Below are 27,247 nucleotides of genomic sequence, written 5' to 3' on the forward strand. Positions count from 1 at the left end.
TCTTGCAGCTTCCATGTTCTGTATCTGCCTGAGGAAGCAGTTTGGCACAACAGGCTGCAGGGTGCTCAAGGTGGGGTGTGCGGACATGGATGTACACTGCTGGGGAGGGGGAAAATGAGGAGTGTCCCTGCAGGGTTGTTGCAGTATTGGGTGGAGGTGTGTTATAATGAGAAGGGAGCTTCTGTGTGGCGTGCAACCTTCAGCTGCTTAGATGTTAGGCGCTCCGATCTAGATGAAGTCCGTGTAAGGTTATTGCATAGCTATCTTATAAATTGCCCTCAAAGTACTTAATGGTTTGCTGTCAGGCTAGGAAGGTGCTTCAGGAGGATTCTGAAAAAATTCTTTCTGGGCCTGTTTCTAGTGGATATTTTGATTACTAATTTTGGATGATTTAACAAAGAATACACTTAAAATCTGCAGCTGTTGTAACCCCATCCCCCAACAGGGAGGCAGTTGCAAGTACTGAAAAGGAAAAGAGCAGCATTCAAAACAAGTTTGATAAATCTGAGAGAGTCTGAAATCAGCAAGATGAAATTCAGTAAATGTAAGTGGAAGGCACTATGCTTGCGAATGAAGCATTCCATACTTAATACAAAATGGGGAGCAATTGGGTAGACAGCAGTAGTGCAGGACAGGCTCTGGTGGTTATAGCGACCCACAAACTGAGTCAGTGTAATAAAGCTGCAAAAGGCAAATCTTTCTGGGATGTATTGGCACAAATATTGCATGTAAGGCACAGGAGGGAATTATGTTTATTTGGCTCTGAGGCATCAGCTGGAATACAGTTCCTGTTAGGGAACCACAGCTTTTAGAAAGATATCTAATGCGCTGCAGTGAGTGCAGAGGACAGTAGCAAGAATAAGAGGCTTTGAAAAAATTGCGCTATGAGGAAAAATAGAAGAAATTGGGAGTTAGCGTAGGGAAAAAATGATGGGGGAGATGTAGTAAAACTTGTCCAATGTTTTTAAAAGAAAGTTTTCAGTATTTGCTGGGGGGCAAAGATGAGTAGTAACTGGTTTAATTTGTTGGGAGGAGGGGTTAGGTTGCATATTTGGAAAGCTGTCTACCTATAAGGGAAGTTTGTAACGTAACAGCTACATGGGGAGGTTGTTGCATTTAGTCCTTTAGAGGCTTCTAAGAGCAGGTTAGACAGAGATCTGTCAAAGACTCTCGGTATACTTATTCTAACTCTGTGCATGGGGTGTGCTAGGTGGCCTTTTGAAGTCTTTTCTAATATTTATCTGTGGCTTGGGTTCTTTGACCTTGATGATGGGGAAGCAAAGCATCTTTTGCTAAAGAAAAGAGTTCATCAACAAAAAATCTGCTATGTGTAAAATTACAGGGTCACATCTCTTGTTGCTTGTGAGTTCAGCTGGCATGTGGAGGGGAGGGGCAGAGAAGTTAGCTCTATCCATGACCCTATAATAAGCAAATTTACCAGGTACTGCCAGGAAACTTCTGTGTTGTTGCTGACTTGTCTAAGCAGGCTGTTTATGTCTTCATTGTTTTGTCAGTTTCTTATCTACAGTTTCTCCTGTAGATATGAAGATGGGAGCAGCAGCATCTTTCTACAGTATAGCACCAGAAAGCCTGCTTAAAGTAATTTTGACTGAACAAAGGTGACAGTCTTATTTTGGCTGGACAAAATATAGGAGGTGCCACACGTAGGAGGTAGAAATGTCAAGTCATTCCTTTGCTCAGCCAATAAATTTTCTCATCTGAAATAAACCCAATAGTCCAATCCTGAATTTTGCTTGAACTCTTCAGATCTGCACTTTAATTTGCTAATTTTCACCAATGATATTGAAGTGTACAATGTAAAAAGAGGGAGTGAGCCCTGTTGATTTGAGTTAAGTCTGTCCTCTACCTGCAGCACCAGATGGACAGGATGATAAATAAGGCTTCTCTGGTTTCTTAGGTGATCCTCCCCACCCCCACAAATAAATGGTGTTCTCTCCACTAGTGCTTAAAATATTCTCTAACAATTTGGAACTGACCAGAAATAGTACCCCTCTCAAATCTAGCTAACAACTACCAACTTGTCTTCAGTAAGATTTTAACTTGAGTTTAGCTCATTCAAATTTTAAGAATGCACCTTTTTTCCAAATGGAGACCTAGCCTGAGAGAGAGACATGAGCATTTAAGGAGAAGCAGGTATTAGGAAAGCCAGAAAAAAATGACAATCCCAGAAGAGCAGGATAATACTGAGAATCGACTATCTCCTTTGGCCAGCAGTGACAAGGGGGAACTAGTACAGATGCTAAGAGGTTAATAGTTTTCATTGTGCCTCCTAAAATAAAAAGGTGGTGGGGACATGATTCCTCCTTTACACTTATTTAATTTGGGTTACTAGCAGTAACATTCCAGGAACTATAATATTCTTTGAGCATATCTACTCAGAACAGATCCAAAAAGTTAATCTGCTTTTACCACAGTATCTACAAAATAGATTTTTTCTTTAACTATATAAAGGAAACACTTCTAGGATCAGCAGTGATATGGATAAGTCTGTTTAGAAATAGATATAACATGTTAATTGAGCTCTCCCTTACTTTTAAGGATCATATAACCTTTTTTGCTTTGTAGCTGTGAAATGTTAACATATGTAGAGTCTAAGTATGGGCTCTGTTATAATAAAGCATAGCTTACTTTTAATATGCATCCTGCCAACCGTTAGGCATATGGACATTTTTGTCAGCTTCATTTTGGCATATGTTTTAAAGCATATGGTAATAACTTTAAGTTTCATTCTTTGCCTGGGTCACTTGAGTAATGAGCCTTTCATTAAAACATTAATAATACTTTCTGCATTGCAGTGGGTACTGGAAGGGTAATTATAAGGGTAACCTGGACTGGGATGAAGGCCTGCTTCTGCTCCCATTGACTTTTATGATAAACCTATTTCAGTAGAATTAGAATCAGGCCTAGAGCATTTGGAGATGTTGAAACTAGTCAACTTTTCGTATCCTGACGTAATGAGTTCAAGCTAGTCCTCTCCTAAAGTGTTAGTGCAATGTACTAGAGTGGTTATGCAAGTAATTTACAGTCTGAAGTTTAAAACAGGTGTGTTTAATTACTTCTGAGTTAAGGGATAGTTAGACTAGAAGTCATTTTTATATCAAATTCTTCTATTCTTTCCCTTTCTCGCTCAAACAAAAGAGGAAAAAACATGCTAAAAATAAAAGCTACTTTGGAGTCTTCAGTATTTCTAAAATATGTTGCATTAGGGAGGTCAGGATTATGGTTATAGGTCAAAATTACAAATGTAAAATTATGGTGCAACTTAGTTATTTTTGGTGATGCTGGAAACATGGGTAATAGTGCCTGAAGTGACTTTTGAATGAATCATCATTCTTAAATTCCATCAACACATGTAACTTGCAGCAGTGATAAATGGTTACATTTTTCAAAGTTCAGAGCTGGAATTTTTTACATCAGTACCGTTAAATGGTGTCTCAGTGGGTAAATTTCAAGTGCTGTGTGTTTTTTTTTTAAGTTTGACTACTGAACAAAACTGCAGTACTACAGCTTGATTGTATGATTATATTATATGAATCCCTTTTGTCTACTATTTAATAAATTGCATCAATAAAATAAAGAATGTAGAAATGCAGAGTAAATACTTGCCTTTTGCACTGATTTCTCTGGTTTCAAGAGAAGGTAGGTCAAGCTTCTTTCTGCTCTGTAAAAATATCTGTACAAGTATACATGACTTTAGCAATAGTTCTGTAATAGTCATTCATCCAAAATTAAGTAAAAGTTGCTTTAGGACAACAAATGTGAAAAGATTTTCTTTCTTAATAAAAAGGGGAAAGTTGACTTTGCACCAGTACAGAGATCATGGTTGCTGCAAGGCTGTCCTTTGGAATTAAATGCTGAGCACTGCCAGATGCCAGACATCGCAAAGAGGCTGAGTTTTGTTGGCAAATGGGATCTGCAAGTTAATTGGTGTTTTCTGCAGGCTTCTGGCTGTGAAATGAAATTGGAAGCCCTTTAGCCACATGGATAATACAGGACCTGAATACAAATGTCACATGTCACCATCAGGGCCCACTGTGAAACAATAGTGTTCCCACTCGAACACTATGCCATTACAGATCATTTAAATATGGGGATTACATTTAAACTAAAAGCCCCATTTGCCTTTTACTGCAATTTAAATGTCCTCTTAGCAAAAGCTAAGTGACAAATTAAATGAAAAAAGTGCCCACATTTTTAAAGCTGTAATGCAAAACAACCTTTTATTGCTTCTCATGTGCCACGAATGAATCATTATACTTGTCAACCCTAAACCAAGCCATAATTGGAGCAGCTACTGTTATCAAAGCGGGGCCACTCTTGTGACAGCTTAATAAAGCTGAAACTGTTAAATTAAATCCCAGATGCTTAATCTGATGAAAGCAGTCAAGTAGAAGAATCTAAGACAAGTATCTACTGTTTGGTGGAGTGATGGAGCCCAACAGCTTGTCAACACGTAGATTACAGGATGTATTTTTTGTGTTCTACCATTTTTCATATCTTTCCATCCTCTTGCCTGCCTTTTTAAGAAAGAATCTTTATGTAATTTGCATGTTTCAAAACAAACATTTCTAGAAGATGTTTTCCCTTTTTTGATATTTAAAACTAACATCTATTTTTTTCATTTGGTTGTTTGTTTGAACCCCCCTCCCCCCCCGAAAACATCTGAAGTAGAAGAGTTTCCCATCAAAAGAGAGAGAGCTTTCTCTGTAAGCCCAACCCTGAAGAGGAAGATCAAGAGATCTTTTTAGATGGGGCAATGGACATTGTCAGTCAACCAAGATGTTGAGGTTTATTCTCACATAGATCGGTCTTTGCCCATATTGTAGTCTGGATCTTTGAGGTACGAAATGCTCTCAACTCTCAGGAGAAAGTGCAGATGCTCTGTACTTCATAGGAGCTGCTTGCAGCATTTGTGCTGCATCAGTTCCACCTACCTAGTTCAACTACTTCGGACTGGCTAATACAAATAAACCTAGATTACTTTTGTGGTGTCCTGAAGAGACCTGTTAAAATGTTGGGGCCTTCTTGAGAGACTTCTTTCCATATCAGTTGTATCTTCCGGAAATCTTGCTTCTGAACATGTATCTCTTGTGTAGCAAGGACTAATCCTGTCCCATTGCCTAATAGTCCAATTGCCTATTAAATTGATTTTTATTCAGCTAGGATTACTTTTTTTTTAAAAAATAAAGCTATTTTATTTCTGATACTTTTTTAGTTGCGTTAAATTGTATTGTTATGAACTTTTTGCAGGTAATACTGTTTTGGGGTAGGTGGGAGTTGCAAGCACTGTGGAACTGTGGGGCTGGAATTCAACAGACAAATTGTAAAGAGTGAAATAAATAGTGTACAATTCGGTAAAATGCAAAGAGCTATACTTAGGCAGGAGTAATCAGCTAGAAAAATACAAAATGGAGAATGTTTGACTAGGTTGCAGTTCTACAGAAGAGCATCTGAAGGAGATGCTGAATCAGAAACTGAACAGAAGTCATTGCTGTCTGGCTGTTGTGGGAAAAAATCCATATATTGAGGATATACAAATAGGCATATTGTGTGTAAGACAGAAAATAACGCTTCCACTTTATTTAGCAATGGTAAGACATCAGCTGGAGCACTGTGTTCAAGAAAGATGTGGGGCAGTCAGAGTCCAGATAAGAGCAAAAAGTTGAAGGTCTAGAAAACATGACTTATGAGGAAAGATTGAAAAAATTGGGTTTTAGTCTAGAAAAGAGAAGACTGAAGAGGACAGTATGAAAGCAGTCTTCAAATATAAAATACTGTGAAGAATAAGGTTATGAATTTCTCTAGGTACCCGAAGGAGATGGTATGAGAAACGATGGGATTTCAATTCTAATGAGGGAAACTATAGCCATTAAGAAAATCTAACTGTAGAGGTGATCTATTCCAATGTTCAGCTAGGTAGGTTGCAGATTCACCCTCATTGAGGGTTTTCTAAGAACACACTGCACAAACGTCTGTCCTGATATGATTGATCCTGTGATGGGGCAGAGGGACGAACTGGAACATTTCTCAAGGTTCCTTCCAGCCCTTTCATCTTTGGTTCTGTGATTGTTGGTGTTCCTTTAGCAGCATTCTGGACCATCTTGGTGGATTACATTACATTTTCATAGTAGTTCATAACTTGATGATAAAATATTGTTCAAAATTCAGATTGTGGGAAGAAGTGCATTTTTCTCCTGAATACTTACTTTTGCAGTAGGCAGGCAAGGTTCTTCGGGTAAATCTGGTATCTTTTGTTAGACCAACTTTTTCAGTAGATTTTTGCTCACAAAGGACCATTGGATGTGGTAATTTAAATAAGATTTAATTATTATTTTGCCACAGGGAAGCTCTCTTTTTTAAAAAGTGCCTAATGTTTTCCCAACTCAGAAACTACTTCAATTTTTTTCTGAGCAAGTCTTTGTATACTCTTCTAGGGCATATCGAGTCAGATTCTTTTAAACATAGCTAAATACAGCCTAGAGAGTATAGATCCATCTTCTTTTTCTTTTGCATTTACAGGAAAAATGATGTTTTGGGACAAAGAAATGTGACCTCTGTTCTATACTTCAAAAAGACATAAAAGCAATTTGCTCTACCCCAAGAAAGATATCTTTCTGATACCAGATTTGGCAACCTCTTAAATACTGTCATAATGAATAAGAATTGCCGCCACTAAGCATTTATTCTAATTTTTGTGTGTTAACATACAGTTTTTGGATTTTTTTGTTTGCTTGTTTTTGCAACTGCATAGTTTAAAATAATCAACCTGATCCTTTCTAGGATACTGAATGCTGCAGAAAGTTTTCCTCCCGTGCCATATTCACAGTATTTTATAATGGTATAGATCTAGGTCATCATTTTCAAACTCAAGTCCCAAACTTAATTCGTAGAGTCAGATGTTAGGGTCGGGAGGGATCTCAGTAGGTCATTGAGTTTGACCCCCTGTCCTGGGCAGGAAAGAACACTGGGGTCAGAAGATCCCAGCTAGGTGCTTGTCCAGTCTCCTGAAGACCCCCAGGGTAGGGGAGAGCACCACCTCCCTTGGAAGCCTATTTCAGATTCTGGCAACCCTCACTGTGAAGAGTTCTTTCTAATGTCCAACTTAAATCTCCTCTCCATCACTTTTATGGCCATTGTTCCTAGTTACTCCAGGGGGTGCCCTAGTTGATAGAGCATCTCCTATTCTCTGCTGCCCTCCCCTGATGAATTTGTAGGCAACCACAAGATCACCTCTCGGCCTTCTCTTGTGAAGGATTGCCTGGATTTACATTTAGATACCAGTTAAAAGCAGCTGTATTTCTTAAAGGCCAAAGCAGCTGTATTTCTTAAAGGCCCTGCATGTCAGAATCTCCTATTCATCCTTATTTCTGTTAAAGTCAGTGAAAGTTGCAAGTGTATATCACCCTTCCAAAATAAGGCTGCTTTTAGATTGGCTACCTAAATGCTGATTAGTCTATTAGCTTTAGGCACTCAGGGCACCTATACACAAATGCAGAGGCTGCTCCGACACACCGGAATTGTAGTACATTGGAGGAGACTCAGTTAATCGAGTCTGCTGGAGAATGGCAATTACTGTGCTCCAGCAGCCTCCTATGTCCGTGTATCGGTGTCCCTGTGCTTAAAAGTGGTGGTGGGAGTACTTTATCTGAAGCTCCTCAGATCAATTTAAATCACTGCCCAGGAAGCTTTGATTTAATCATTGTTTTCTACAAAAAGTGCATTCTTGTTGTTTGCTATCCTTTATTCATTTAACTTCTTGGAACTTTGCACTTTTAGAGAAAGGTAAGAGCTTGACTGTGTGTACGCCAACCTGCAGAGAGACAATCGGGCTGATGGATAGGTAGTCAGGTCTGTTATCTCTCATCTCCGTATACTGCTGTTAACAAGGATGTTATCTCTGGAGAAAACAAACTCTCCCTATGCCTGAAGAAGGACAATAGTGCCCCAAAGCTTGCAAGGAACAATATTTCCAACTATTTAGTTGGTCTAATAAAAGATATCACATGTGCCCAAAGAACTGTGTCTGCCTATGAAATCCACAGTTCTAGCATCACAGAGATGCTTAATGGGATCTTCTAGACTGAGCACTGAGTCCCATTGGGTAGAGCAATTTTCTTTAATTTTTACTACCCTGTAGAGGAGCCTCTGGGAACCCCATAAGATTGGGCCCCTAATATAGTCCATGGCTTGTTGTATAAGACTTCTAAAAAGGTTACATCAATTTATTGTCTCAAATACTATATAATTGGAAGTTATAATCTGTATTCCATGATAGTGTCTTTAAGCTTTAGCAGATCTTAAATTTTTATATGTTTGTTTATTTTTAAAAAGCATCTTAACCAAAAAAATAGAATGTGATTAAATTTATATCTGATTCAAATAAAAAAAAAAATCTGATTATTTAAATTATTTTAAACTTGATTTTTACCCACTCTGCTTTAATTAGTGGCTCCGAGAGCCACTCTAATTAAAGCACTGCCCCCTGCCACCCCTGGAGCATGAGTACAAAATGCCCCCAGGTTTCAAAATGAATTGATAACTCTCTTTTCATTATCAGTATGGACTGTCAGACAGATACCTTTTTGAATTTTTTTGTCTTCCTATTAAATAAAAAAAGCAGGACTTTATTTATTCTCATTGAATTGCTTTGGCCATTTCATAGAGCAGGTATGTTTGTATATGTGTGAACACATACATGAAGTTTATGATATTTAAAGTATTGATTTAATAATACTTCTGACTTTTTTAGTGCCAAACAGATGTTGCCGTTTTAAAGCCATAGTCTGGGAAACAAATTCAGACTAACCATATACTAGGCTTGTGTGAAGTGGCTAGTATTTGCTTTGGATTTGGATTTGACTGATTCGGGGTACAGTGATTTGATGTGATGATTCGAATTACTGTTCCGAAATGACAGTATGTTGCACGGGGGGGCTCCACCATGAGCCCCCAGAGGCCCCGATGGCTGGCTGCTGCTGCAGCATCTGGTGAATGCAGGGCTTCTTTTTTTAAATGAAGTGCTGGCGCCAGGCAGGGCAGCCATTGATGAGGCTGGGCGAGCGGGCAGGAGACGCTAAGGGAGGCTGGGGGAGCTGGCAGGGGTCCCTCCATGGTCCCCCTGCCCCCTACTTACTGGCATGGTGTCTGGGTCCAGCTCTCCTTGGTGGTGAGTGGGGACCGCCCAAAGCCTCCAAATCTTTTCTTTATTGGCCTCCTGACTTCTGTTAGGATTTAGAGCTTCAGACAATTAATTGGGCTGAATCTTACCCAAATTGAATCGGCAACTGAAGCTTCCCACAGCCCTACCATACACTGCATCTTGGCTGCCTATGGGGTTTTTTTTTCTTTCACACCTTGTTCTGAAGGAATAAATATTTATATTTCTGGCTCAAAAATCATGACACTAAGTGTCTTCCAGTCTCAGATTGGATTTTCAATTTTGAAACATATATTTAATGTTTTCTCATGCAAATTCAGGGCAGAATTATGATTGTTGAGTTACCTTTGTTACATATTTTCATATCTTTAGTGCTTTAAATTCTGTTGAAGTTTAACCTGCTCTAAATTCCATGGATTTTGAATGATCATTGGTGGAGGTAACAGTAGACCATGGATATCCCGCCTGCAGGAAGAGTTTCACAAGTGGCATGGACAGACTGTGTGTAGCACATAGCAAGTCAAGAAGGAGACAGGCAGCACAACAGGTAGAGTAGGAAGGAGAGGCAGAGGTTGGGCAGGGAACGCAGAGCAGTAGATAGGTCAGAGAAAGAGGATCAGAGTAGCACTTGGGTAGATGGTGAGATTTGAAGATTGGCTCCTACTACAACAGATAATTATAACATCCTTATAATATTTTTCCACAAGTTACTGATAGGTAACACGATCTTTAATTTCCTTTTAACATAGTCATAGTGTGGGTCTGCTCCTGTTAAGGAAGACAAATTTATGACTAAAGTAATCAGCTTTTACAATCAATATACAAGCTTTCTGTCACTCTGCTCCCCACTCACCCCCCCCCCCAGCTTTTAGCACATGTGCACACCCTTTTTATAGCTATACAAGGTGTTTATAGATTGTTATTCCTCTGACTAGAACCAAAGAAAGAGAAAGTTTGATGCTTTGTGTTTAAATTTCTTTGAAAATCTATTTTAAAATAACTTTGAATTCCTAAAGAATCATGCTGACTTACTTGCACGTTTTCAGAAAATTTGCCCTTTACTCAAAGTAAGTGCCCTAATTGATGAGGATATCCAGTATTTCTGCTTGCTTTACTCAGGTTTAGGGTTCAGTATTGTTAACTAAGTCAAGTACTTGAATTCAAGTGAAGAATTTAACTGACTAAATCTGTAGTTGATCTATTGTTACATGGGGCATATGTCTTCCTATTTTTAAATATTGGAGTAATATTACACTGTGTTCCAGTCTTCTGATATTACCTCCAATAAATACTAGTGAGAGGTTATATTCCTAATGTTCTGGAGTGAACATTTGCAGGGATAGAGTTTTTGAGTGTTTCCCCCCCGCCCCCCTTCAGCTTCTCTCTTGTTGATTGGGTAGCATAGATGCTGCAATCCTAGCCAATGATAGAGAAACCTTGTGTCTACCTTTTGTACAGTTCAAGAAAGGTAATGAGATATAAGAGCTTTTGGAGAAGAAGCACGAGAATGATCGATTTAAGAATCAGAATCATATAGCGAGATTCAAAAACTCAAGGAGAAGATTAAGGGCAGAATTAATTTAGTCTAGCAGTACCTGCAAAGTAATGGGATTTGATAGAGTACTCTTCAGTCTAGCAACCTAAGGAATAACAAGAGTCAGTGACTGAAAGTGGAAACTAGACAAACTTAGACTAGAAAAAAGGTGCAAATTTTAAAGTTGGGGTAGTTACCCGGGGCAGCTGTTTACCAGAGGTTGTGATCATTCACAGTCAGTAACAACCTTTTAAAATCAAGATCTGCCTTTCTCCTCCTTTTGTCTCCCTAAAAACATGCATAAGCTCAGCCATAGCCATTGGATTCAAAGCGGGAGTTAATTCTGGGGTGTCTGTGTTATGCAGGAAGTCAGGCTAAATGATCACAATGGTCCGTTTTGGCCTTTGGCGGTGTACTTTCTGTCATATAAATTTAATGTTGGTTGTGGTATTGTTAGTGTGTGTTGTCCTCTGCCTTTATTCATCCTAGTGATTATATTAGCAAAGCATTTATTTGTTCCCCAAGAGCTATCCTTTGGTTCACTAAAGTGATCACTGGATTCCTCTAGCACTGAACTCTTGTTCATGCTAAGGTTCCCATCTCCAGATGCACAGGGTCCTGAAGAAGCTTCTTCAGAACTGTCCCTGCAATTTGGATAAGGTTGTTCCTAACAGGCTGAACACTTTAGTGATCCTTCAGATTAATGCAGTAATTTTAGGTTTTAAGAGTCCTTGGCAAAAACAAAGTTTGGAGTGTTTTACTGCATAGGTAAATATTTTTGTTTTGCACCGTTTGTGTTGGATTATCCTTTATTTATTGGCAATATTCCTTTTTTCAAGATCTTTAATAAAGTTTTCCTTGCATTCACTTTGTAGGAAGACTTGGTTTCACTGGGATAGACTTCTCAAACTTTCCTGGTTCCCCAAACCACCTCTTAGTAGTCAATACTATTTCTTCCTTTTTATTATAGTATTTGCACTTCTGTATTGTCTTTCTTCCAGTGAAGTGGGTCACGAGTATTTCCAAGGGTCATGAGCTGTGGCAGAGCAGAGGGGAGGCAGGAAGGCGCCTGCCCCTTTCAATGGGGAAGGGGCAAGGGAGAGCTGCATGGCTGGGTTGGCAGCACGAGGGCTGGTGACTGTGCTTGCAGGGGCGGGGCGGCTGGGAGGCGCTGCTTGGGGTGGGGGGGTGGCAGCAGAGGCCATGACCAGGCTGCCTGGTGTGATGTGGCAGGACCAGCCCAGGGCAGGGGGGGTGCCACAAGCCTCTCCACCTCCTCCCTTCAGCCCATGCCAGGGCTGGACTTGTTCTGCTGCCATTCCCATGAGCCAAAACTGCTGCAGCCGCTGCCCGGCCTGAGTGGGATGGGGGCAGCTGGGGGCCCCTCCGGCAGGGCTGGCAGGATGCAGGTTGGGAGTGAGGGATACCAGCATGGCCCTGGGGACTGGGGGCTGGACACCAGCAGGGCCAGGGGGTGCAGGGTGGGACAGGCCATGGATCTTTGCAGATAGGTCCTGGTAGGAAAAGGTTGAGAACCACAGCTGTAGACCACTGATTACTAGCCAGGGTGTTGCCAGACGGTTTGAAAGGTGTTGTGGAGTGTGAAGAGATAAGTAGATACACTCAGGCTTGTTCCTGCCTGGTCATTCTCCACCCTGATTGCTCTGCCCCTGTGCGAGGAGGTAAGCACTGTAATATATAAATTAATTTTTGAAATTGGGTGCCACTCGGTTAACAAAAGCTTTGGAGGGGTGCCTCAAGCCCAATGAAGGGTACCCCAAAACAGTGAAGGTTGCCTAGAGATTCAGAACCGCTGCCCAAGCAGTTGCTTAATATGCCTGTGAGCATGTAAAGCGAATCTTGATTATTTATTCATAGTAAATAGCTAATGACCAAGTTTTTCTCTCATTTTGGAAATTATCTGCAAGCAGGATATCATTGTTATAGATATATTTGTAAATGTTAAAATATTACTTCCAAACTTTTAGCTTATGGTTGGTGAGCAAGAATCTTTTTTTTTTTTTCTGTTCACAACTTCATCTGTGAGCATTAGTAACAATTTAATTTTTTACTATGGGAATAACTAAAGATGTGCATGAATATTCTTATGAAAATTATGACAAATTTAGACAAATTTATACACATTTATTTGCACTAGTATTAGCAGTGCTTTAAGCTAATATTAGATATTTCTGAATAAAGCAATAAAAGGGGATGTGAATACCAGGAAAATTTAATAACTTTTCACATGTACCCCAACTCTGCAAAGCCTATTGCTTTTAAATTTAGTGGGTTCCACATGGTCAGGAGACTTCGCAAAATCGGGCCCTAAAGCAGGCATTTTTTTTTTTTGTACAAAGGACAAGGAGATGATTGTGACCCATCACAATGGTGCCATTTTAGCACCTGTTTTTAATGCATTTAATATTTAAGAACTCTAGAAACCCACAGCAGAAGTCAACATTGAACTTACGCTTTAGTTGCATAGTTAACTGACTTGTGGTAATATCTGTAAGACTGCAACAGAGTTGAGCAGAGAACCCTGAAATGCTGTTTCCAGTTTCCCTGCACTAATTTGTTTGTTCCATTGACATTGCACAGTGCCAGTTCTAGACAGTAAGCATATCTTAGGAGAGAGAGAAGTAAGTTTCAGGAACTTGATATCTGTGTTTTGTCCTTTTACTTACACTGACACTCCCCTAACACACATACAGAGTTTACTGTGCAGAAGGGCAACGATTCCCTCTTGCCATCAGTGCTGCAGGTAATCTATTGCATTAATCATCCAGATAGTGTGAAATGCATGGGGAGTGATTATACTATCATACACAATACAATCAGCATGAAGCACTTGTCAAGACCAATACATCAAAGTTTAATTCAGTAATAGAATGAATTAGAGCAAAATGAAACATTCTGTTCTCCAAGAAACACAGCACCCATTGCAGGTTCTTTCAGAAGGCTGTGTAGAAAACTCAGAGTACATTAAGGAATTTGTTTTTTATCAATAAAATTGCAACTTACATCTGACTGAATACAGAAAGTACTTTTCCTTGGGGTTCTTATGATGGAGAGCATAGCACTGAAGTGCTTTCCCTGTCTTTGCTATTCCATAAAAACAACTGTTTAATTGGATCATTCTCCAGTGGGGCTTCTGATTATGTTTTGTTCTAATGGAGACCACTTATTGTACGTGAGAGTTTTACCCATGGCTGAGATGCTTATCTGTGAGAATGGGGAGTAGTAAACACTACCACTTTTGCTAACTTCATAGTTGCTGCAGTGCAAGTATGTATTAGGTCAACATGTGATGTATATTAATTTTGTTAGAAAAACGTTTAGAGACTTTTTAACTGTCTTTAGGGTCTACTTGTTGACATTACATAGTATCTTTATTTTAAAAGGTCATGAGTTCAGTTTTCTAGTATTTGTCCAAGTGTCATTTAAGTATTTGCAGCTAAGTGGCATCATAGGAAAGTAGAGCTGGAAGGAACCTGATGAGGTTAACTAATCCAGTCCCCTGCTCAAGGCAAGATCATCATCCCTGACTAAACTGTCTCAGCTAAGTGTTTATCTAACCTGCTCTTGAAAACTTCCAAGGATGGAGATACCATCCAATGCTTGATCACCCTCATGGCCAGAAAGTTCCTCCTAATCTCCCACCTAAATTTCTGCTGCTGAAGCTTGAGGCTCTTGTTCCCTTATGGTCATAGAGAAAGGCCTCCATCCTCTTTGTAATCTCCCTTCAGGTATTTGAGGATTTATCAAATCCCCCCGTAGTCTTCTTTTATCCACACGAAGTAACCATAGTTTTCAAAAAGAAGTTCTTCTGCAACATAAATTGCATAGGCTCAAGTGAACTGTAGTGACATGTAAATCATCATTTTTGTAGACTAAAACTGACACGTGTTGCATATGGGGACAAATTTTAATCACCTGGATCAATTTTCTTTGGTTAACCATGAAAGTACTAAATGTGACTATTTTGTGGTGACTTAACTGATTTGTCAGCTTATGACATTTGGCTTTTAAATGACAGTTTGAATCATGCCAATATGAGGGGGGAAAAGTATTCAGAGTCAAGACAACAGCAGTTTGTATGTATTTTAGTATGTTTTAATTTGGCTAATGAGCAAATTGACTTTTAATACAAAATATCACAAAACTAAGACCTTATAACAAATCTCAGCCCAGAGCAAAAGTGTTTATATGCAAATTGAAATACTGACATCAGTTTAGCTATAGCATAGCACTAACAAAGCATCATAGTATTTTTAGACAAAGTAAGTGTTTTGCAACTGCTACAGTCAGTCGTGAATTATAGGCTGAATCTTCATTCACTCCTTGTTTCTTAGCCTGCAGTGATACTGGATGGAGTGTCTTCATTTTGTTGGGACAGAACAAAATAATGCTTAATCTCTAAAGAGAGTTTACATACACTCCTTGTTCTTTGTGAAAGCATGTGTGCTGAGAGTGTATATTGTTATACCAACTGCTATAGTTACTGAGAACTTTAATAATGCTGTTCTCTGTTCCCTTGGACAAATCCTGATTCAGTATAAAGACAATACCATCCCTCCGTACCACCTTGGTTTTGAAGCATGGAGGGTATCCAATAAGAGAATTATTACTATTAATATTACTATTTTAGTAATATACTAATAATATCCCTGTGTGTTTATATATAAGGAGACCACATACCATGGAAAATGGTAACAAAACAGTGGGGCAAGCTATACTGAAAATGAATGGCAACTGCATATGTCTAAAGAAACGCTGTTTTGAATCAAAGGTTTGAGGTGGCAAAGCAGACTTTATTCAGGTCAAGAGGATTATTGTGAAAGCGGAATAGACAATTTCTCACTAGGATGTGACAGTTTTAATATTCATTCCCTAGTGAAATTAATATCAAATTGCAGTCACAGCATGACTTATCTTCCAGTTATCTTCAGGGAAAAATGAAATTTGCATATTGGTTACTGATGTTTTGTCTTTGCACTGTAAAGCTTTTCATTTGGGAAAGTAGAGATCTGAATCCAAACCTTACTTTGGTGTAGCAGTGTTTAGATTTGGGATATCTGTCTGGACTTGCATTAGAGGGAGAGGGGGCACTCAATCCTTTGAAGTACTAGTCTGAATTAAAATGCTTCATGAGTTTTGGTGGAGAAGGACAAGAGTATGGCAGCTGCACTCAGTGTTCCATTTGTACCCATTTCTATCACTAGTATTCTAACGAAGTGGTTTGGTTGTTTTCATTTTTCATTTTTAGGGTGGTTAGTTGTTATAGGTGAAATATACAACTGGATTTGTCTCTAGGCATCTGGGCTAGGGATAGAAATTGCACACAAACCAGTATAAGTGATCAGAAACAGGTTCAAATCGATAACGCAACAGAAGTTCAGTGCACATAAAGTTTTCAAAATGGCTGGAACTGGCTTAAGATAAACAGGATGGATGTAGTATCAGATTTAACTGATTTAGGTTAAATTGATTTATTGAACTTCTGTCCCAGATCCTGTCCAGATTCAACTTAACTCATAGTCCCCCAGCATCCTAGGACGCTTTGCACAACCCCCACAAGAGGGGAGGGAGTTGTGTGTGGGCTAGCTTTGGCCCAACCTGCCTGCTCCAGTCTAGCAGGGATGTGTGCTCTAGTGCCAGCCCCTTACTTATGGCCTGAGCCACCTCAGGCATGTGGCTGCATTTCTGGAATCAGAGCTGAATGTCTGTTCACTAGTTTATTGATTCAATCTATGCAATTTAGATTAACCTGCAAAGATTGAACTGATTTAGTCTTGGGCTTTTTGACTGTCATGTACTTAGTCCTTAAGGCTTACTTTGGGAGCTCTTGTTTGGCTATGATATTTTAATGACAAAGACAGTAAAGGAATTGCAGAAAAAGAAAAGTTGGATGAATTGGCAGAAATAGTTAGAGAAAAGTGTCCTAAAAATGTGGTGACCATATTTTTGAGGAAATCTGGGACACTGTTTCAAGTGAAGCAGAGTGGCATAGTGCATCAGGCAGGTGGGTGGGCTAGAGTGGTGCCCAGCTTACTCCATGCTGGACAGCACCCTGCACCCCTGCCCACCTGCCTCTGCTTGCAGCAGCACTGCTGACTTCAGGGGGCAGTGGAGAAGGGGAGGAAAGAACGACACTAAAATACAGGTTTACCCAGGGTGTCACTTTCTTAAGGCTGGCTCTGCTGCCACACATGCATGCACTGTAGAGAAAGAAAGGAACATGTTAGGTGGCCAATTCCAGAATTTTTCGTTCAGTTTTCATCAACTGGCTGGGACCAGCCTATGAAATCTGGGACTGCGCTGGCACACCAGGACATATGGTCACTCTACCTAAAAAATACCAGAAAAAACAAAGCAATTGTGAATTGTTAAAGTAGGTGGGAAGATGGAGTATTGAAGAATAGGAAAGTAACTTATACCCTAAACCAGATATGGGTCTACTTTAAATGATGGAAGTGACTATGAAGCTGAAATGAAGGAGTTAAAATGAAATGAGGGGAAAAAACCTTTCAGATAGTTCATGTAATAAAGTCATCAGAGAAGCTGAAGATAAAGACTTAACCTGACCATGTTAAGGGAGGTGTTACTATACGGAGAGAGAACTGGAGTGAGAAGAGAAGCATAAAATGGCACTTGAGGAAGCTGAGGTGGGAATGTTAAGGTGATTATTTGGTGTTTCAGAAGGACTGAACTTGTATCATTAAGTGAGTGTGCATGATGTGTTGTTAAGAAAACCAAGGAGGCGAGACTGGGATGCTTACTTCATAATCTTCGTAGTGAAAAAGGAGGTAGAGAAAGGATTGGAGATGAAGACTGAAGAGAAGAGGAAGGATGTAGTCAGGAAAGACTTGATCAGTGGCATCTTTTGTTCTCAACCCATTTGACCAGATGACATTGATCCTACAGTTGAGTGGAACTGAAGGCCAAAACAAGGGAGAGGAGTAATTAGGAAGAGGGTTCTTAAGAGCTTCTTAGAACTTGTTTAATAAGCCCTAGGATTTGCTTTTTGCATACAATCTTAGCAGCTGCTACTCAGCCACTTTATAAGGTTGTGCTACTCCTGTGAAACAGGAGTTTTGAAAATATTTTTTCCTTCGAGCTGGCAATTAGGTGAATTAGGGGCAAGACCAAGCATATCTCTCCTCCATAATCCTGCAGTAATGGGCAGTTAAGAGGAGAGGAACTAATGGATCTGAATGACCAGGATGTCAGATGCCCCAGAGAAACTGAAAAGGTAGATACCCCCAAATACACTGCAGCAAGCGTAAAGAAGAAGGTTCTTGATGTTATGCCAACTCCTGCTTTTGAATACTGTCTTTTGCTGCATAGTGAAGCTTGAGCCTTAGACTATCTGCTTAGCTCTCCATGTGGAGAGCTTTGGCTCATTTTACCGAAGGTAGTTGGTTAGCTTTGAAAGCAGTGTCAAGGTCCATGTCCTGCAGAGTTTATACATGGGGTGTTGTATAGATGGGTGTAACAGTTTTGTCACTAGAAAGGATACCAGTACAAGCTTGAAGGCTGCAACTGTTACATACGCACAATCCTGTAATGATAGCAATGTAGCAAAACCTTTCCAACTTTAACCCTGCTTCAGCTAAGGCCAAAAGTAGCTGTCTTGTACTGCAACAGGATCAGGCAAATGTAGCAATTGCAGCATAAAATCTGCATGCAGTCCTGAACAGCAGCTCCCCCTCCCCTTTATAGCAGCTAAAATGTTTGTCCATACCTACAGAAAATTTGTACTGAAGTTGGTGGGAGTTGTGTGCAGCTTGGCTCTATTGATGTTTTAACTGGCATCTGTGGAGGTGTGATGTAGGTGAGATTGTTATTAAATGATATAATAAATTTCTGGCCTGACATGTGCATCTCTATGTAGAGGGCTTAATATATTAAACAGTAAATTGTCCTTGTTTAATTTACATAAAATAGGCTGTTACTGATGTAATAATTAAACTCTCACCACAGTTGCTGACCTAAAATTAATGCAGTGGTTTTAAAGTATTTTGCGTGTTATTCCCCTTCTCTACCCCCAGTTAAATATATATGTGGCATATTTTTTTTTTTTTTTTTACAGTTCCCCTACCTTTCATTGACTGGTGTTGATTGCTTTGTTCCCTGTGCCACAGAATCAGTTTGCAGAGACATTCTGTAGCATGTGATTTTTTTTTTTCTCCCCCTCACTAAGTTTAAGAAGTGATTAATTACAGTGAAAGTGTTGTATTTTACCTCAGTTCAGTTAACTCCTACATTGGAGGCATTGGGAATGAATTACAAAGTGTTAAATTGTATCAGTTCTTTTTAATAGAGAAGTTTGCATTGCTTCTTCCCTGTTCACAAGTAGCAGTTTAAGTAAACTATTCCTTTTCTGGTTTTTTGTCTTGTAAATCAAGTTCACCAGATAAACTGGTCCTGATGTTTAATAGAACAAACCAATGAGATGATTTTTCGGTTATATTCCATTTAGACAGCTCAGATTTGTTAGTTAGTGCAGTGTGGGTCTACGGGCCCCTCTACATGCGCAGGTAAAGGTGCCATGAGATCTAATGCACAATCTCGGCAAGCGTACCTCCTGCGTACCACATGTGCGTGGCACAAGGTATGATTTTGGGATTACCTATTAGAACCCATTGTGCCTTATTGCTGGTGCAGGGGGAGCCAGATTCTGGGCTCCCTCTGTGTACCATCAAGAAACAAGCTCCTGTGGGTGGGGGCTTCCAGCTGTGTGGGTGGCCTGCACACCCCTGTGGCTTGGGAGATACAGCTGCCATGATCTCCCAGCCTCAGGGGTACGTAATATCCCTTGGGGCTAGGAAATCGCAGCAGCCATGGTCTTCCAGCCTCATGGGTATATGAAGCCCCTGGACCTGGGAGACCATGGAAACTGTTATCTTTCAGTCCTACGGGTACATAGAGCTCTCCATGCACCCCTGGGGTTCGGAGATTGCAGCTAGGTGCCAGCATAGGGAGGCAGACTGCTGTGTGCAGCTGCAGGCTTCTGGTTCCTGACAGCTGTGTGTTGCTTCTAGGACCCAGAGTCTTCTGGGGCTGAGAGGTCCTTTAGTTGTGGGACTCCTAGCCCCAGCTAAGCATGGTATCCACTGACACCTATAAAGTTAGTACACATTTTTGAGGTCTAACATTATAGTTGGTTGGAGCTTTTATGGCATTATAATTCCTTCGCATGTGTAGCTGGTATCAAGGCAATTGCACAATTAACCAGTTAATTGCGTGATACCTGTAACATGTAGAAGGGGACAACATAAAAGCTGATTAAAAAGGACCGTAGAAGAAAGCTCTGATGTATACTCTTGTAATTGCAGGTTTCATCTTTTAAAACAAAAATTTCAGTTTATTTAACCAGTCACATAACTGGTTACAATATTCTATTGTCTGTCCCTTCTGTCCTTCACTTGTACCTTATCTTTTTTGTGGTGGTTTATAGATTTCTTTGCTATATTTCCTTGCCCAGCTGTGTACTTTTAACCTGTCAGGACCAAGGCCTCTGTTTCCACAACCTCATGGACCGGCACTCAACAATTTGCTCCCATGCAGAGGCCTAGAGCTTATGGTACTGGTTTCTATTTGTCATTCTTAATTGACAAACTAATATTTGGAGGTGAGAGTTTTGCTATTCTGTATGAGCCAGCCTTATTTTCTTATTCTTTCAGTCTTTGTTTCCCCCGGAAAGTCTGTCATGTAATTTTTAGCAGATTGAACAGTTTAAGCAGATTCTGCAAATCTCCCGTAGTGTGTAAAGCTTATTCTTAATGAATAAATGAACTGTTGCTAAATAGCACTTTCAGACATCTTCATGCTGCTGTCAAAGTTCATGCTGGTGAAGAGACAGTTGATTTAGAGGAAAATCTTTCCATTTTCAATTATTGCCACAAACCCTGATGAGTTTGCCCTGTAATGCAGTGTTAGGGAGGCAGGTTCCAAGCGGATGGTATGTGTGAAATGTCAGCACAGATTTGTTTGTTTGAATTGTATGCAGAGAGAATGTAAAACAAACTTCTCAGTTTAAACTAATTATTGAAATAATTGCACTAAAAAGCTATTTCTGCTAAGAACTGCAGAAAATTCGGAGTATGATCTCTAAAATCCAGATGTGATTGAAAAGGACTGTAAGTGACAATTCTGCTAGGTCCTACAAGTGTGGTAATGCATACACTCAATGTATTTATATTGCTGTATTAATTACTTTCCAAGTAGTTTTACTGTAATGTGAAACTGGAAAATAAATAGAGTTGTGTTCATAATTCTTTCACAAAGTGACATATTTACTTCCAGTACAGGAATTAGCACATAAATAGGGGTAGCTTAATAGGTAATAGGTGTGATTTTTTTTTTTTTTTTCCAGTTTAAATTGATATTCCTTACTGGCAGGTCATAGATAATAAATTTTGCATTTCATGAGAAGTCCCACACATCTTTATTTTCGCTGTATGTTGGGCAGGGGTTGCAGTAGTTGAAAAGGCCACATAAAGCCCATGATGTTGAGTTGGGAATTCATGGTCAACTAGTAGTAGCTACAATGTAGTTTTAAGAAGTTAGAGGGACACGACAATATAGTTTAGTTTAGTAAAATTCTGTAGGCTTGTAATTAGTAAGTAGCTGTTGGTCTTTTAATAGGAAAGATAATTTAGGATTTTTTTCTTAAATCAGGTGCTCTGTGGATGTGTATAGTCTTAAATCCCCACTGCAAGTTGGAGCAGAAGGCCAGTTGGCTAAAGCAGCTGAAAAAATGGAACAGTGTGGATGTTTGTCCCTGGGAAGATGGAAACCATGGAAACGAGCTGCCCAACTTAACCAATGCTTTGCCTCAGGGTGCAAATGCTAACCAAGGTGAGCTTAAATATATAGACTGATTGTAACATGTTACTATATCTCTGACACTGCAAGTTTCTGTTTTTACGGCAACAAGGAACTTTTTTTTTATTAGGGATTGACACGTATCAGTTTGTTTTCATTAACAATACCATGGCAGAGAGAGGGTGTGAATAAATTTGTGCCTGGGCCAGTTTTGCAAGTAGATAGATGTATGTTTTAAAACTTTTATCACTCATTTAGTACATGTGTAAACCCAAAAGACATTTCTTTTATGAAAATATAAGTCTTAATGTCATCTGTGTTTAGGTTCATGACCTGTACTCAGAGTATATCATGTAAAAATCCTTTTCTGTTTTTCTTTGCTTGACCTGTAATTTGATATCCCCTCCAATGTGGTTTTCTGCAGTTATGGAGCTTTCACAAGCTATTTAAAGAGACTTTTGCAGCTGAATGAAACTGGTCCTGTTAAAATAAAGTAGCTATTTGTGGGATCAGCCCTGTGGTTAATACACTGCGCTACCACGTGAGATTCCAGGCTCTGTTCCTGGGGGTGGAGAGTGCTGAAGGCTGTATGCTGTTGTTTAGGAGACAGGAGTATCTTGTTGCTTTGGATAAATCTGATTTATCAACAAGAATCGTCCAGTACTAGAGTCCCGTCCAGCCCTCTGATGGCAAGAGTTGCTACTGTGCCAATGACCAGAGGAAAAAAGGAAAATGTCTTCCATGTAAGGCGTAAAAGGTCTGTTTCACATGTAAATATAAATATGTCCTACAGAAATGGGGAGTGATAATAAGTATAATGGCTACAGTATTTTATATGAAGTGAAACTGATACATATTTCACACTGAAATTAAATATGTTTACAGAAAGCAAAATGGCTGGCAAGATTCTCCCTTGAGTCGATTTGGTTCTAGGATGGTTGTTGATGAGGGGAATTGTTCAAATTCACTGACTTTTGAATTAGCTTTTTAAATACCACCAATAGCTAGGGAGAGGCATTCAGAATATAATTCCCTAAAAGATGTTTTCTTGCTGGATCCCCAGCCTAGTGTGACAGGATAATATCAGCTCTGACGTGACATTTCTGTGCATAGACAACATTGTATCAACAGAGCTCTGTTGCTACATGGAGCTGTTCAGTAAATATTAAGTCAGTGCTTTTGTTTCTTTTTTTTTTCTGGATATTGCGTTTCAATTTGTTTATATACAGTGTTAAGACTTCATTTCTATGACAAATGCTGCAAGTATTTTCTATTATGCAAAGCCTTAGTGTTACTTTTTAAAATTAAAACAAAAAAGTAGCACCCATCCAACCCCATTCTGTACTCAGCCACTTGGTTGATGTGAAGGACCTTATGAACCTAGCTTATGAACTTCCTGGGACTTGAGAAGGAAAGGAAGCAGGGGGGTTTGGCAGGTGTTGTGCTGAATGCCTGGTGGGCTGTTGGGTATAGTGTGTTCAGTATACTTCATCAGATTTTCTTCTGTTCTAGCAGTACCCTTTGGTTTTAATGGTTGTAAACTCCTTTTAATGAAAGAGAGGTGAACAACTATAACATACTTCTGATTCACCTAGTATTCAGTACAAATAATGTCACCTGCAGTCTGCTACTTGTACAGGGTACGGGACAGGGTATCCAGAGTTGGGGATTGCTGAATAGACGGTAAGTAGAGGAATATCGTGAATGATTTATTCACATATGGGTGATGAATAAAAACTGATACAGCTTTCTGAACTTACAAAAATGCCAGATTCATCGACCAGGCCTCATCGGACGGTGTTCACTCGAGCCATTGAGGCATGCGATCTCCACTGGCAGGACAGCCACTTACAGCACATTATCAGCAGTGACCTATACACCAACTACTGTTACCATGACGACACTGAAAACTCACTCTTTGACTCTCACGGGTGGCCCCTCTGGCATGGTAAGTGGCTAAACCGGAAAGACATTTCCATGACTCGCTGCTTTGTTCAGTTTCTATGGCATTATTTTGGGGGGATGGTTGGGAGATGAATGAAAGGCCTGGCAAAAAGAACAGAGCCTCCCTTCAAATGCTGGTTCAGAAATAGCCTTTTAAGTCCCTTTGCATAGATTCAAAGGGATTTTTTTTCTTTTTTTTTAAGTAACCTAGTAAAACAGAGGCCATTACAGACACGGATGCACTTTTTTTCTCAATTATTTTCTCCATTTTAGAACATGTTCCTACAGCCTGTGCAAGGGTGGATGCATTACGGTCTCATGGATACCCAAGAGAAGCCCTGAGGCTAGCCATAGCTATTGTTAATACGCTAAGAAGACAGCAGCAGAAACAGCTGGAAATGTTCCGGGCTCAGAAGAAAGGTAATTGTAGGGAAGACAGAAGGGCACAAGTCATCACAAGGTGACCATAAAACTGGAATAGAACTTTGCATGAGGAAACTGTACGTAACGCAGTGACAGTGACCTTTAATAACTCTTCATTGAGAATGAGTCAGTAGTTGGACACTGGAAAACATGCTTCATCAGATGTCAAAGGAGTGTTTTTATTTAGTTGTGGTTTTTGTTTTCTTTTTGTCTTGCAATTTTTATAAGTTCTTTGGGGCAAGGACCATATATATCTCCCTGTCTGTAATACACCTACCACAATTCAAGAGGAAACACTTGTTTCAGAATCTAGTATTCCTTAAGAGAACATGTGAGCCTGGTCAGTGAGTTTGGATGTTACCACATCATAAATATTATTGAAAAATAGAACACTATGTATAGTTTGTGGGCTTTTTAGGAGGGAGGGTGGGGGTTGTGTTGCCCCCCCCCCTCCAGTGATATTGAGATTAAGCAGTGTGTTTTGGAGATGGACTCTAAGATTGCTGTTCAGGGTAACAACATTCCACAGATTCATCAAACTCCACATTTTGAAAAGCCAAAAACAGTGGTTAGGGAGCTGCTTTTCACTAACGAAGGGTTCTGCAAAGAAGTTTTCTAGCCATTGTTTGTTGTGAGTTTTTCCCTGTGTTGCCCTCCCTACCAGTGGACATTTCCCGTATGTTAAAGAATTCTCCTTTGGGTCAAGTCTGTATGCCCAGGCAGTCCTTTGGGACCAAAATTAATCACCTTGCTGGGAGATCATTTCTGCAACCTGAAGCAGGTGGATATTGGAGAGGACCATAGTCGGTAGCAGCAGAATAAAGTAACTTCACAATCTGACTCAGTTACGAAAGGAGATTAAAGGAGCTAAGATCACATTTACTCTTCTTGCTGTTCAGTAAAAGTGTTTGGTATTGGGAGTTTATGCTTTCTGTCCCTAGGTTGTGGAGCAGAATGGAGGGTGTTTAGTATTTCCCATGCTTCTGGGCTTTGCCAGTTACCATGTGGGGCTGGAAAAGAATTATTTATCCTTTGTGTTACTACATGCATGGGGGCATGTTTCCCCATAACCTTTATCAGAAGCAATAGCTGTTGGATGTAGCCACAGCTGGGGACTTTGACTGTGGTGTGCCAGTACTTCTGCTGGGACTGAAACCTGAAGGTTCCTGACTGTAGGGCTTTGTCCCCCTTTTCCTCAGAGTCAGACTGATAACCATATTCGGGGTCAGGAAGGAATTTTACCCCATGGTCAGATTGGTGCAGACTATAGGGCAGGGAGTGGAGGGGTTGTCTTCCTCTGTAGCAGGTGCCATGGGCCTCTTCCTTGGATCTCTTGAGCACATCTCTTGATCTTTCAGCAGCAGGACACTGACCACCAGGGATCTGGATTTTCTGTTTCTTATGGGGAAGTAGAAAAAAGCATGGATTTCCCCCTTTAGCTGAGAAAAACGCAGATTTTTAATTTTAACAGAGAAATACATGGACTTTCTACTTTTGCAAAGAGCAGTCTGCAGGCTGGTAGAGTTCCAGCCTGCAAGGGGCTGGGGGGGAGCAGGAGAAGGGCAGTCAGGCAGGGGGTGCCATGCACATGGCTGCCAGGCAACCTGGAGAGCAGCTCCTGTGGGCAAGTCTGGCTGGGGACAAGGTAGGGATTGAGGCTCCATAAGGAGGGAGTGAGTTTGGCGGGACTGGGGTTGCTGCCCAGCTGGGGCGATACATGGAGCTTGAAGCCCAGGGCTGGAATGCATGGCTGCAGGGCCCCAGCGGGGAGTGGGATGGAACTGCAGGCAGCTTGTCAGGGGGGTGGGGAGCAGCTCCCCACCACTGCACACACTCCCAGAGGAGGGCAGTGGGGGCATATGTTCCCAAGATCTGTACGCGGGGTTGGGGTGGGAGTGGGCTGCCTTCTGTAGACTCAGGCTCCCCCTTAGGGCTTCTGCAGCCCATTGGGTGGGACCTGGCTTGGCAGGACAGAGCAGGCCCAGGTGGGGATGGTCTTCACTCCTGCAGTCCCCATACCACCCTGGCAAAATGCCCTTTGCCTACCCAGCAGCACAGGAGTGACAGCACATAGTTTCACCCCTTGCTGCTGCCAGGCAGGCAGGGGGCACCTCATGGTGGCGCAGAGCTCCCAGCTGCAGCAGTGAGCTTCCCTACCTGGTCCCACGCTGTCCTGCTGTGCCGGGTCCCACCCACTGGGCCCCAGAGGCTCCATGGGGAGGGCAGCAGGGCAGGGAGCCTGAGCCTGCAGTGGGCACCCTGCACCTGCCCCCTCCCCACCATGGGTTCTGCTCCAGTCATGCCACCCATAGGCGTGGAGAAGCCAGGGTTCATGCTTTGCTCTGCTGCAGCAGCTGCCATCTTCCATAGGTACGTTCACTCTTGCTCTCACTCACTCTGTCTTCAAATGAAAGTAACTGTGTGCATTCACGTGCCTGAATCCTTTTTCAAACGTATACAACAATCTTTATAGGACTTGTGTGGCTATATAAGTGGAGACAAGTTAGATACCTAGGCTGCTTGCAGACATTTTAAAAAAAAAAAAAAAAACCAACAAAAACCGTGGTGCTTTAAACTCTGTGTGCTCCCACACTTGCCCAGAGGCAACACATTAGTTGGACCAGGCTCACCCCATGTCACTATAGAACAGGCGCTTTAGTGGGGCTTTGTCGGCACTTTTCTAACAGCTGACTGAATCAGCTTTAGCTAAAAGCGCCAAAAAGCCCTGCCGCCATCCCTGATTTATATAGATGTTGTGAAGCCAGGTCAAAGTAACACACTGCTGCTTCCAGTAAAGCACGTTTTTTTTGTTGCTATTTTTTTTAAATGTCTGCAGGCAGCCCTAGATGAAAAACTAGCCTTTTCTCTCCCGGTTTTTGTCTTGTACAGCAGGCCTAAATGTACTTGCTGTCTGTCTATGGGTGTTACAAAATTAAATTAATTAATGTTTGTTCAGTGTTTTGAGATGGTGAATCTCACCAGAATTACGCAGTGCGACATACCTTCACTTAAAATCCCAGAACTTGGAATTTTCTAATTTAAGATGGAGGCCTAAATAAGGACTACTGGTGTTGTGTGGGAGACCTGGTGGTGGTCTATAGGAGCTGGTAGGTCACTCCATGCTGCCGATTCTCATAACTGTTGTTAGACTGCGGTACTAGACATCTAATACTTTATGTAGAAAATCAAATTAAGCAATTTCTGTAGTTGCAACAGGTATGTTAGCAGTTTCAAATGAAAGTTGAGGCAGTTCATAGATTCATAGATTCATAGATGCTAGGGTCGGAAGGGACCTCAATAGATCATCGAGTCCGACCCCCTGCATAAGCAGGAAA

At 40.7% G+C, this 27,247-nt stretch overlaps 1 protein-coding gene across 1 annotated transcript in view; it reads left to right on the forward strand.

Moving 5' to 3' along the window:
* Positions 1–27,247, forward strand: part of ZSWIM6 (zinc finger SWIM-type containing 6) — a 164,890-nt gene that overhangs the window by 104,356 nt on the left and 33,287 nt on the right. The window contains exons 5-7 of the mRNA XM_019532121.1: positions 21,399–21,578; positions 23,317–23,493; positions 23,763–23,909. Coding sequence (XP_019387666.1) covers positions 21,399–21,578; positions 23,317–23,493; positions 23,763–23,909 — 504 coding nt within the window. The remainder of the gene's footprint in view (positions 1–21,398; positions 21,579–23,316; positions 23,494–23,762; positions 23,910–27,247) is intronic.

Source organism: Crocodylus porosus, unplaced genomic scaffold, assembly GCF_001723895.1.
Source record: "Crocodylus porosus isolate Cpor-Errol unplaced genomic scaffold, CroPor_comp1, whole genome shotgun sequence".
NCBI classification, from domain to species: Eukaryota; Metazoa; Chordata; order Crocodylia; family Crocodylidae; genus Crocodylus; species Crocodylus porosus.